This window comes from Solea solea, chromosome 2 (genome assembly GCF_958295425.1).
Source record: "Solea solea chromosome 2, fSolSol10.1, whole genome shotgun sequence".
In the NCBI taxonomy this organism is placed as follows: Eukaryota; Metazoa; Chordata; class Actinopteri; order Pleuronectiformes; family Soleidae; genus Solea; species Solea solea.
Window position 1 is genome coordinate 20,410,848 of NC_081135.1, and position 12,974 is coordinate 20,423,821.

The window sequence follows — 12,974 nt, forward strand, 5'->3', positions numbered from 1 at the left end:
TGGTTTTATTCAAAAATATCTAATTGAGTGTTGCATTGTTATCAGGTTATGGGGTGAGCCAGTGAACTTGCGAGAGCAGCATGATGCTCTCGAGTTTTTCAACTCTTTGGTGGATAGTCTGGATGAAGCTCTGAAAGCCTTGGGCCACCCCGCTATGCTCAGTAAAGTGCTGGGAGGATCATTTGCTGACCAGAAGATCTGTCAGGGATGCCCCCACAGGTGAGTGCTGTCTTTTTTCCCCTGTTTTTGGTCAGAGGAAATAATTGAATTTTATCAGAAAGGGAAAAACTGTAAAGCATCCTGCAGTTCTTTTTCCCTAATAATTGTTTGTGTTGTCAGGTATGAGTGTGAGGAGTCATTCACAACACTCAATGTAGACATCAGAAATCACCAGAACCTGTTGGACTCCATGGAGCAGTATGTTAAAGGAGATCTGCTGGAGGGAGCAAACGCCTACCACTGTGAGAAGTGTAATAAGAAGGTGAGAAACCTGGTAGCTAGCCAATTTGCCATGATAAAATATCAGTCATTTTCATAATGGACTAGAGAGATGATAATATTTGGTTTTCTTGTCAGGTGGACACAGTGAAGCGCCTGCTGATTAAGAAGCTGCCACCAGTCCTGGCCATCCAGCTGAAGCGCTTTGACTACGACTGGGAACGGGAGTGTGCCATCAAGTTCAATGACTACTTTGAGTTCCCCAGGGAATTGGACATGGAGCCATACACGGTAGCTGGTGTGGCTAAGTTGGAGGGTGATGACGTCAATCCGGAGAACCAGGTGATCCAACAGAATGAGCCCTCTGAACCCACACCTCCAGGTAGCTCCAAATATCGTCTGGTGGGAGTGCTGGTCCACTCAGGCCAGGCCAGTGGCGGACATTACTACTCCTACATAATCCAGAGGAATGGGGGTGATGGTGAGAGGAACCGCTGGTATAAGTTTGATGATGGTGATGTGACTGAGTGCAAAATGGACGATGAAGAGGAGATGAAGAACCAGTGCTTTGGAGGAGAGTACATGGGGGAGGTGTTTGATCATATGATGAAAAGGATGTCGTACCGGAGACAGAAGCGCTGGTGGAATGCCTACATCCTTTTCTATGAGCGAATGGACTCATTGGACAAGGACAGTGAGCTTGTGAAATACATCTCAGAGCTGACCATCTCTTCCACCAAGCCACATCAGGTCAAGATGCCTGGTGTCATTGAGTGCAGTGTCCGCAAGCAGAATGTCCAGTTCATGCACAACAGAATGCAATACAGCCTGGAATATTTCCAGTTCATTAAGAAACTTCTGACCTGTAACAGTGTCTATTTAAACCCTCCTCCAGGTAAGCATAATTTCTGTGTGAAGTGGGTTTTTAAATGTAAAACATATGCAATGGACCTTAATTATTAAAATAAGGTAGTTTAACTGATCAATCTAAACTAAGATGGTGGGTCAAGGGTGTTGAAGTGATGCAAGCTTTTTTTTTCATGTGTAGCATTTATCCTAAATTATACTATTAACAGGCAACTAACAAATCAGTCAATAAGAAACCTATCAATTGTTTTGAACATGGGTTAATACATCATGGTATTTAACAATGTACTTGTTGAATAGCGCTTGAAACTCCTATAGTTGTTCAAAATGTGTGTGTAAATTGTGTCTAACATGCACAAGGCCATGTAGCCAACAAAATAACAGTAAAATATAGATGTTTATATATTCCAGCTGATGTCCCTCCTCCAGTTATGACTCTTAAATCTAAATCTATTCAATCGATTATCTATTCTCACAAATATTGTAGCTGCTTTTGTAATTTCATCTGTTTCTGACACGCATTTCTCAAATTTTTATTATGGCCTGCTGGGAATATGTTAAATACCAATGAATTATTAATGCAGCTTGCACCAATAAGGTTATATTATTACGTTATATAACAGGGAATTACTGTTTTAATGCAGACACAGCACTAAAGTGCTTTATTTGGGTATAATGATTCAGATAATTATGAATATGTCTCAGTGTAAGTTTAACTGCTTTGTACACAACCAATTGCTCACTTTTAGGCTCTCCCCTTGCTGTAGCAGTGACATTTTTATTTTCCATCTGAAAAGACCCAACTCCTGACCTAACATAATGACCCAGTATGATGTTATTGATTGGCTTTACTCAGACAATTGACACATTGTTTTGGAGCTTGCATTCTCTGAGCTCCAAAGCTGCTGTGTCATTCTTAGCTCATTGTTACCACTAGCTGTGCTGCCATTTGTGTTAAGTTTCATCTCAGGTTATGCTTTTAGAAAAACAGAAAAGGATCGAATGAGAATGTCAATGCTTCACTGTGTTTTTCTGGATCCCAGTATCTCTTATTACACAATAGGATGTATGCAGGTAGTCGGTATGTAGTATGACTGTCACATTTGTGATTGTGGTGACTCTGCACTCTGATTCACTAGAGTCAAAATTAAACAAGGGCAGTGATATTAAGTTCCAATTTTTAGTTTCAGCTAACTAGCTAATTTTACCACAATGAGTTTATTTATAATCCTCTAATTAGGTGACACAGTTGCACAGGACAAATGAAAATAAATTCAGAATAAATAGCAATGGAGCTCAATGTCTGCTCTATGATGTCATAGTGATATTTTTATTGCAAAACCAGTGTGCGCTATACACATCCAAAAAAACACTGTTCTGCCCCTTGCAGGCGGCAATGTGCATTTGCGATAATGATTGTCAGCTGATGTTGTTTCTTTTTTTTCTTTTCTTTTTTTTTTATCAGGACAAGACCATCTTCTGCCAGAGGCAGAGGAGACTGCTATGATAAGTGCTCAGCTGGCTGCTAGATTCCTCTTCAGCACAGGTTTCCACACCAAGAAGGTAGTACGGGGTCCTGCCAGTGACTGGTAAGCTCTGTCTGCCTCTGAATTTTTGAATTCTTTCCTTATTTTGCCAGTCTCTAAAAATACTCTCCTCATATTCCCCCTGTAGGTATGACGCACTCTGCATCCTGCTGAGACACAGCAAGAATGTACGCTATTGGTTTGCACACAACGTTCTGTTTGCTTACCCTAACCGGTTTTCTGAATACCTGCTTGAGTGCCCAAGTGCTGAGGTCCGTGGTGCATTTGCCAAGCTCATTGTCTTCATCGCTCACTTCTCTCTGCAAGACGGCCCCTGCCCCTCCCCCACTGCCTCGCCTGGACCCTCAACTCAGGTTGGTGTCTGTATATAATAGGGCTGGTTGAAAAGTGTCTGTATAATATACACTGAAAAGTTAAAGAAAGTTGCCCAGCAGTTTCTCACCATTTAATTTTGGATGATATAACCCAGCTGTGTTGTTTTCCATGTTTGTATATCAGGGCTGTGATAACCTTAGTCTAAGTGACCACCTTTTAAGAGCTGTCCTCAACCTGCTCAGAAGAGAGGTTTCTGAACACGGCCGTCACCTGCAGCAGTACTTCAACCTCTTTGTCATGTACGCCAATCTGGGTAAGGAGCACAACGTCATTACCCACCTGTCATGTACATCTGTTTCCTGTGAATCATGTCCGGTTTTTATGTTGTATGATTTGTATTTTATGGCTTAAACTGGTACTCTCTTTACTCACTACTCCTTCCCCCACAGGTCTGGCAGAAAAGACTCAGCTGCTAAAGCTGAATGTCCCCGCAACGTTCATGTTGGTTGCTCTGGACGAGGGTCCTGGCCCTCCCATCAAATACCAATATGCTGAGCTGGGTAAGCTCTACACTGTGGTTTCCCAGCTGGTCCGCTGCTGTGATGTTTCCTCACGCATGCAGTCCTCCATCAATGGTGAGTGTGTCTGAGTCTTTAGCCACAAAAAATGTGATCTGAGCTCAGCTGATGTCGAACAGTAATAACTTGTGTAAGAGTGTGGTGTAGTGGTGTTGACAGTTTGAGCCCAATGAAGAGTTTCATCCTTGCTCAGGATGTAGTGACTGACAAACTAGCTTCTCTGAGTTTCTGTGTTGTGTAACCAGAGCTTCGAGCTGAGGGCTTTCAGAGATTAAGAATGAAGACATTAGCTAAATGGATTTATTATGCATTTCAGATAAGAGTTTCTCTAAATGTCTTTTCTACCCTATCAGGTAATCCTCCTCTTCCTAACCCATATGGAGACACCAACCTCACAGCCCCAGTGATGCCTGTGCAGCAGCTGGTGGCAGAGATCCTGTTTGTGAGGACCAGCTACGTGAAGAAGATCATTGAAGACTGCAGCAACTCTGAGGAGACGGTGAAGCTGCTTCGCTTCAGCTGCTGGGAGAACCCTCAGTTCTCCTCCACTGTGCTCAGTGAACTGCTCTGGCAGGTAAATACCTAGTTGCTATTGTTGACAAACGGGAGGTTAAAATTTCTGTTGGTGTGAAGAGATCAGTTATACATGTGTTGTGTGCAGGTGGCGTATTCTTACACCTATGAGCTGAGGCCTTACCTGGACTTGCTGCTGCAGATCCTCCTCATCGAGGACTCGTGGCAGACACACAGGTCAGACAAGTTGATAAACTGTCCATTTAAATTTCGCCAAGTTCAAAGTCGCATAATGCACAAAACATGAGGTAATTAATAGGATTAATGAGCCTCAGTCTTGCAGCAGTAATTCTACATTTTTTTGTGATCAAATTTCTATTAAATAGTTGAGTAGTTTTGAATGCAAACTGAGTTGAAACTTCCCCTTTCTCGCTTTGTTTTGTGCAGGATCCACAATGTGCTAAAGGGAATACCAGATGATAGAGATGGGCTGTTTGACACCATCCAGCGCTCTAAGAACCACTACCAGAAAAGGGCCTACCAGTGCATCAAGTGCATGGTGGCTCTGTTCAGCAACTGCTCTGTGGCTTATCAGATCCTTCAAGTACAGTACTCACTCATGGACATATTTATGCATGAATGAAATCAGGGTCTCGTTTATGAATTTAGCCATGTTTCCACCGGGTGGAATAGTTTGGTTTTATTCCATACGTATCTTTTTGCGTTTTCATTAGCAATATTACCAAAATAACCGCCCCCAATATTTTTTGGTACCTTCCCCTTGGGGTGTCGGAGTAAAATGATATGGTGCAGTCCAGACGGAGCTGGCCCCACTCACGACAGTCAGCTGATTGGGCGATAAGTGTTTCTTCATCGCCCACAGTCTCTTTTTAATGCAAAGCTTGACGACTTATTGAAACAAATGGCCACAAACCAAGCAGAAAAAAATCTGCTTGGTTTGTCCTCCATTGTTATCCATTAAGTTGTCTGCTGTGCCACATTTTTTCAGTCGAAACGCAAACCTGACCCAGGGCTTTATTGTTCCAAACTGATCCGCACCGTGATTGAAATACACTTATAATGTGGGACCATTCTTGCAAAAAAAGTATGAACCAACTATTCTAGATGTAGTTATCTTTTATTTATTTTTCCTCATACTCACAATATCAGTATGTGCATCTCTACAAACTATTACTGGATTATTATTAGAGTATTTCTGAAAAGATACAATGCCTACTGCATCATGTGTACTAATCCGAATGTCCTGCATGTGCTCACAGAGTAATGGTGACCTGAAACGAAAGTGGACGTGGGCAGTAGAGTGGTTAGGGGACGAGCTGGAGAGGAGGCCATACACAGGGAATCCTCAGTACACCTACAACAACTGGTCTCCTCCAGTTCAGAGCAATGAGACCTCCAACGGATATTTCCTGGAGCGCTCACACAGTGCACGTATGACTTTGGCAAAGGCCTGTGAACTCTGTCCTGAGGAGGTAATGGCATTGACATTGTAACTTTTGCACATTTGCACACACTGTCTGAGATTTATATTGTCTTTAAGTGTTAAGGATTGTGCTTTTAAAAAGCCAAACTATTATCCAAAGCTTTTTCTAATCTGTAACTAGACATGTTATTAAGTGATGTACAGTAAAAAGCATTAGACTTATTGAATCAAGTCTAACAGTATGGAGTTTGGATCTTTCTGTTACATACAAATTAAATCAAACAAGATTTCATTCATTTTGAAAATAAATGAATTCAAAATTGCAGAAAAACATAAGTGTCTGACCCACGTCATGGGAACATGTAAACAATGATGTTAAGTGGTGAAAGTAACAGAAAAATCACATTGTCAATACTGAATGACAGAAAGTCAGAGGAGCTTAAACAACCTGGAGCTGATGTGTACCACATCATGTCAGGACATGAATTTACGTTTTCAACAAACCAATAAATGTAAATCATATCCACCCTGAGCTATAACCTTGTTTACTGACATGTTTACTATGCTGAAAATGTTTTGTATCAATAGCTGCAGTTCACGATGCATTCAAATATTTTTTATTTTTTTGTTTGTATTATTTAACTTAAAAGAAGTAACTTGTATTTTTATGTTGACAAATCCAGTCAAATGACACACTTCTCCTGTAATATTCCATACACAGCTCAAGTGTACTCAGGGAAGCCCAGGGAAGGTCAGTATTCCAGGCACCACGACATTAAGGAAGGAAAAAATACAAATTTTTACTTAAAGAACTAGCACGGAGGCAATTAGTGTTAAGGCAGAGGCTAGGAACATGTGCCATGTTGAGTCAATAGTTTTACCCAATGTTTATGTTTAATTCCTTTTGTTTTGGACACAATTATAATATAAGATGTTAGAATAAGACTTTGTTTTTACAAACTGCTGGAACGATGAATGGTAGCGGTAATCAGCTACCATTTTGGGACTCTAAAGCTTCAGTATAAATAACCTGTGAATTTCAAGGGGACAGAGAGAGGTGTTTTATACTTGGTTAGCACAGACACATCATCAGCAGTGGCAAAGCTGTTACTGTTACATTACTTTTTCCTTTTGCATATCCCACTGTTGGGACCTTTGCACAACAGCCATTTTGACAGGTCACAGTGCGAAAATCACATGTGAAAGTAAACGATGATGGCTGACTTCCATTCAGCTTTCTCAGTTTCAGGGTGCATGCTGGTTCACTGTCGCACTGTCCTGACACACGTGAGCTGAACAGAGTCATTGTTAATGTGATCAATAACATCGGTGATAAAAAATGTGTAAATGGCTGCTGTGCAAAGGGCCCATAGCTGCTGGTGACAGGAGGCAGATGTTATATATTGCAAATGGCTTAAGAAGTCCTGTAATTCAGCTGCACAGATCTTTGTTCTTCTGTTGACCAGTCCTGCTTACTTGCCAAAGCAATAGCAACAGTACTTACTAGGTTTGCCTTCCATCCCAGTTTAATGCTGTGGTTCCCTCTGCATCTGGAAGAAATCCTAGCTTCAGTTTAACTTAAGTGTTTATTAGTAGTTACAGTTTTTGACCAGAGTGGCAATGGCTGATTATTATGCACTATATGTTATTTAAATATGTCATACTGCATATTACTTCAGTAATTGATTAGATTTTGACTCAGAATTCAAATACAAAAAAAGAAACGCAGTAAAGAATTCATGAGCATTCAATCTCTTGGTAAAGATTACCAGCAGCTCTCAGGTGTAGAATCCGCACATACACGCGCACACACACAATCAAATCTCGTTTAAGCCTCGTTTGCTAGATAATTAACACAGTTGGACATTTGACTTTTTCCCCATGCAACCATTTCTTACTAAAATGATAAAGCTTAAAATCACATGCACTGCTTTGTTCAAATACTGAGGAAAAGTCCTACTTTATACACACTGACTGGTGATTGTTTTTTTTAATTACTCTCAGTGAATGTTGAATGAATTGGTGATATTTCTCTCACATCCTGCAGGAGCCAGATGAACAGGAAGCACCTGATGATCAAGACTCCTCTCCACCCGAGGACACGTCTCTGTACCCACATTCTCCTGGAACCACCCAGTTTCAGCAGGTGCTCAGTGATGTACTCTTTACTGACCCATAAAAGAAGAACTGAGTATGAATATGAAAAAGAGATGTAGTCTCACATTGGCCTTGAATGGTGCCAGTAACCATGGAAACAATGTTTTCCCCCAATGGCCTCATGTAGCTCGCACTGCTCGCACAAAATCCATGTGTAACTCTTTGATAGTGAAGGTGTGCAACATTATGAAATGGTTTTTTTTTTATGAATAGAAGATTGAATATTTAATTTTTGTTTTGGATGAGCATGAACTAATGCTTCATACCACATGGCCTGTAAGTGATTTTATTTGTCTTCCCACACAAATGAGCCAAATCATTGATACTGATGTCATATCTACAATGCAGGTAATGTGATCTACACTAAGAATAAAAATAAAGACTTATCACTCGAGTGCAGACTGCTTTTGAAAGGAGGCTCTAAACTGATACATACCCACAACTTGTGGCTGTGAAGTTGTTTTTAGTCACTCATTATTATTATTTCTTTGTTGTCTGCTTCCCTCTGCCAAAACAGAACAACCATCCCCATGGGCAGCCGTACACCGGGCCTGCTGCTCAGCACATGAACAACCCCCAGCGTCCTGGTCCTGCCTCTGCCCCGACTCCTGGCCCAACCCAGACCCCAACCCCAGGCCCTGGTCCCACTCCCGGTCCAGGCCCGCGAGCACAAGAGAACTGGGAGAGCACCGAGGAGGTCACCCCAGCCCCAGCCCCAGCCACCACCTCCACCTCCACCACCCCAGCACCTGCCCCACCAAAGGAGTAACATGCCCTCCCCCTCTGCTGTGCCTCGAGCCTCCATCGTCCTGCTCTCCTTCCTCTCATCCTTTGGTCAACAGAGCTCCACATCGGCCTCTATCTATTTCTCTCTCTCTCTCTGGCCCCGGGGCAGGGCAGAGCCAGGCCTCCCACCCCCACTCCAGGCCGCAACTCTCTCCTATCAGCATGAGGGAGGTGCTCTTCCCTGGCCTGGGGCTGCCTGAGCGTGTGACATCGGCCTGCTGGTGGCTGCAGAGGCCAGGGAGTGGACAAGAGTTCTAATAATGAAAAACATATTTAGTCAGAGCTGACGATGCTGATGCGCTTGTCTACACGACGAAAAGGTGTACATAGTATCTTAATGTTTTTGACTGTTCAGGTCCCCCAGTAGCATAACTCTGTGTGGTTTGCTGTTGGGAGATGTTGCAGATGTTATGAAAAAGAAAAATGGATATTATAAAAAAGAAAAAAGCCCAAAAAAACTGTAAAAAGACAACAACTCCTCTTTGTTTTATCACCCATGCTCGGCAGTAAAGTTTGTTCTACCATCGGACGGTTACTGGTCATTCAACTGTAGAAAGACAGCATTGTTATTATCATAATTAATATTATTCTTAAGCTCCTTGGCAACTTAATGACCCATGCCAAATCAACTCACAGGCTGTGGTTGGTTTTATTGTGAGATATGGAATGGTTGGGTGGACTTCTACGGTGTTTGGTTGATGTGAAAAAGCAGTGATGCAACATTGTTCTGAAACTTCATTGCCTTTCTTTTTCTTTTCTTTTTTTTTTGTTCTGGTAATTAATTCAATCCTTTCTGAAGCTCTAGTTAATATGCTGTAACATTTAGCATGGCTTCTCACCAGAATAGTGTAGCCGAAGGGAAGACTTGTGATCATAACAACCTGAAGCTGTTCTTAATCCACATCTCTGGAGGGGTGTTGTTACCCTCAGGTTTTTTTGTTTGTTTTTATTTTCTACTCATCTACCCTATCTACAATGAGGGCAATATTTTGAATCAATGTATGAATAAGTGGCTTTTCAATTGCTCATCATAATCCTACAACTTAACATTTGGCAACCAGTTCTGATGGGATAGACCGCTTAGCTTTCATCTATAGGAATTCTGAGAAATGAAACACTTATGCAACAGAATCGCTGCACTGGGCTATCTGGTGTATAATAGACTGTGTGTGGTTTGCTTCTGTCTCTTCAATAGAGCCTAGTTGTAGACAGATTTGTTGCCCGTCGGCTTCCTCTCTGTCATGGAGCTGGTTAGGTTTGCCGTCTGGCTGCGGTTCGGGATGCAGTGTCTGATCCTGAGCGGCAGTGAGACCCTCGTCCTCTCGCTCCATGGAGATCAGGTCCCATCAGGTTGCACCGTAAGAATAGCAGCTGGTTAGTCATGTGGCAACTCGAGCTAACTTGTAATTCTGTAGGAGTAAAAAGGTAAACATCAGTAAATACTGTATTTAATTGGTAACTTGAATGCGTGTATTTTTTGAATTTTTCTTTTCTTTTTTTTTTTGTCTAAAACATACCAAATACTCCTGCAAATGAAAATATTCTGCCCACCGTATTATATTTAAATATTTTGCTCTTATTTTATAGAATTTATTTTGTTGTATTTCACTAAAAATAGAATTTGATTTAAGAGGAACATTTTTGTCCTTGTGTTATTTTTAAAGAAGATATTGACTGTACAGAGTTCTGCGCCCTGTTTTTTGCCGACTTTTGTTTTGGCCATGGTGTGACGTTGAATTCTGGAGCTACAGTCGCGATGTGGACTTTCACTTTGTGAGGTTTTTTGTGCACAGAAATATAACAAAAAAAGCATTGCGCCCTTAGCAAATAAAGAACATGGAATCTTGCCTGTGTCTGATTTTACTTGTGGATTTCCTGAAACAAGCAGCAGCTGATATTGATTTTTTTTTTTCATGTTATTAAAAGAAAAATGTCTTGCTTGTTGATGTTTTGCTGTTTCATAAATGGGGCATTTTCTTCCAATTAAATTCAAAAACTAGATGTAACAGAAAATGTAATACCAAACATCCACTTTGAAGGTTACTTAATGGTCCAATGTGTACATTTTTGATGGAATTATTTTCATTTGACAGAAACTGAAGCTCAAATAGTAATGCTTAATTTTTATAAAAGTATCGTCACCTGATTGTATGACTTTTGTTTTTCATTACCCCCAGAATGAGCCTTTTATACTTATGTTGGGAGCCAGGTCAGCTCTACACTCTACAGCGCTGCACAATTATTAAGCAAGTGAGTATTTTCACCTTATTGTCATTTGAATGCATATCCACAAACTCCAAGCTATACATACTTGAATGCTAAATGGATGGAAGCATTATCAGACTTATGTGTATTTGTGTAGTGAGAGGGTGTGGCCTAAAGTGATCAACACCCTATGTCAAGGTGTGCATAATTATTAGGCTCTTTACCTCAGACAAAATGGGCCAAAAAAAAGATTTAATAAATTGAAATATCAAATATGTCTTTCAAAGGAATGCGGCACTCGTTAAGTAGCTAAGCTGTTGAGGCGTAATTACAGCACAATCAAACGTGTTGTTGCAAATGGTCAACAGGGTCGCTAGAAAAAAAAAGGCAACCTACCTATTGCACAAAGGCAACCTACCTGGACATGGTCCAGGTGAGGAAGGTCTGAAACACCACCACTACTGAAGAAGACTTTTAAGTTGAAACATCAAGACTGGGCCAAGAAATATCTGAAGACCGATTCTTCAAAGGTTTTATGGACCGATGTAATGAGAGTTACTTTGGATGGACCAGATGGATGAAGTATGAAGACCGCTCCATTCGAATCAGGTGTGGGTAAGGCTATTTTTAAGGATGAGGGAGTTAGACCTTTTGGGTTTGAAGATGGACTTGAAATCAACCCCCAAATCTACCACAGATTTTAGAAGATACTTTGTGGTACAGGAAAATTCTACATCATTCAAGAAGTACTTCACTGCATGGTTAGCCAGCAAAAGCCTTGAATATGACAGAATATTGACATGGCCCCATTCCTTACCTGACCTTAACCATATTGAGAACTTGTGGGCCCCTCTTAAACGTGAGATTTGCAGTGAGGGAAGAAAATACACCTCTTAGAACAGCATTTGGGAGGCTGTGGCACGAAACAGTGATCATCAACAGATCTAAAAACTAACACAACATGGATGAAACGCTTTTTTTTTTTTTTTTTTTTAAATGTCAAGTGTTTATTTGTAAATTTTGAGTTTGGCCAGTGGGGGGCAATCTCAGGTGTGCTAAAGTGCCCTCTTGAGCAGGGGTGGGCAACATTTTTTTTCCACAGGGCCACAAAGAAATTTACAAAGCAAGCGAAGGGCCACGAACACGGTTTTAAAGAAATAATAATCATTAAACCTATAAACCAACATGAACAGCATTTCCATTTTAAAAGTAAAAATGCTGTGAAAATACATATAAAATGTGACATGTAACCTCACTGATGCGCGTTGTGAAGGTGTGAAACTGATTTGCAGTAACTTTGTATAGCGCTGCACAGATGCTGAGTATCACATATTGAACTATTATTTTAGAGATGTCCACTCTTGGTTACAAACGCAGCATTCCGAAGTAACTTTTTTATCTCAGCTCTGTCTCAGCTCTGTCATCACAACGTTGATCTTTCACTTGAGTTAAGCGAGAGCCAACTTCAGGTAACCTGTGTGGACTTTGCGGGCCGGATAAAGCTGGTTTGCGGGCCACATCCTAATGTTTCCCATGTGTGCTCTAGAGCAGTGTCTCTCAACCCTGGTCCTGGTGACCTGGTGACCTACTGCCCTGCATGTTCTAGAGGTTGCCTCACTCTAACACACCTGATTCAAATGGTCAGCTCCTCTGCAGAAGCCTAATTACCACCCATGTATTCAAATCAGGTGTGTTGGAGCAGGGCAACATGTAAAACATGCAGGGCAGCGCGTCCCCAGGATCAGGATTGAGAACCCCTGCTCTATAGGTGGAAAGAACACGAGGATGTGACCTACTGGCTGCCATTCATTTATAGCCTCTAAACTTATTTATACTGTTGTTTCTAAAAGACTGCCTTTTTAGTAGAGAGAGGTGATGCAGTGCCCCATAATATGACCTTGCAACGTTGTTTCCTGTGGCTGTCCTTTCAATCAAAAAAGGTGTAGTTATGAAGTTCCTTACTGCCACTACATGACAGTGTCCCAAAGGGTGTCATTTATCGAACATGATCTTCAGTGCTGTATAGAAAATGCCCGTTTCTGTGATAGAAAGTGATGCTGTCGTGTAAAGGATGTCCTTGTATACGTATATGTATGAGAATGTGAGAAATGATATACTAGTGTG

General features: G+C 41.3%; 1 protein-coding gene across 6 annotated transcripts in view; it reads left to right on the forward strand.

Annotated features, from left to right (window-relative positions):
* usp9 (ubiquitin specific peptidase 9) overlaps window positions 1–10,492 on the forward strand; it is a 33,866-nt gene extending 23,374 nt beyond the window's left edge. For 4 of the 6 annotated variants that reach the window (XM_058652390.1, XM_058652381.1, XM_058652415.1 and 1 more), the window contains 14 exons: window positions 46–219; window positions 340–481; window positions 577–1,333; window positions 2,771–2,894; window positions 2,980–3,205; window positions 3,351–3,480; window positions 3,617–3,802; window positions 4,099–4,319; window positions 4,407–4,495; window positions 4,706–4,862; window positions 5,539–5,751; window positions 6,424–6,453; window positions 7,750–7,848; window positions 8,377–10,492. In XM_058652390.1, coding sequence (XP_058508373.1) covers window positions 46–219; window positions 340–481; window positions 577–1,333; window positions 2,771–2,894; window positions 2,980–3,205; window positions 3,351–3,480; window positions 3,617–3,802; window positions 4,099–4,319; window positions 4,407–4,495; window positions 4,706–4,862; window positions 5,539–5,751; window positions 6,424–6,453; window positions 7,750–7,848; window positions 8,377–8,628 — 2,800 coding nt within the window. In that variant the 3' untranslated portion in view covers window positions 8,629–10,492. The remainder of the gene's footprint in view (window positions 1–45; window positions 220–339; window positions 482–576; window positions 1,334–2,770; window positions 2,895–2,979; window positions 3,206–3,350; window positions 3,481–3,616; window positions 3,803–4,098; window positions 4,320–4,406; window positions 4,496–4,705; window positions 4,863–5,538; window positions 5,752–6,423; window positions 6,454–7,749; window positions 7,849–8,376) is intronic. The other 2 variants (XM_058652405.1, XM_058652422.1) reach the window with 1 other exon arrangement.
* Window positions 10,493–12,974: the final 2,482 nt, after the last annotated feature.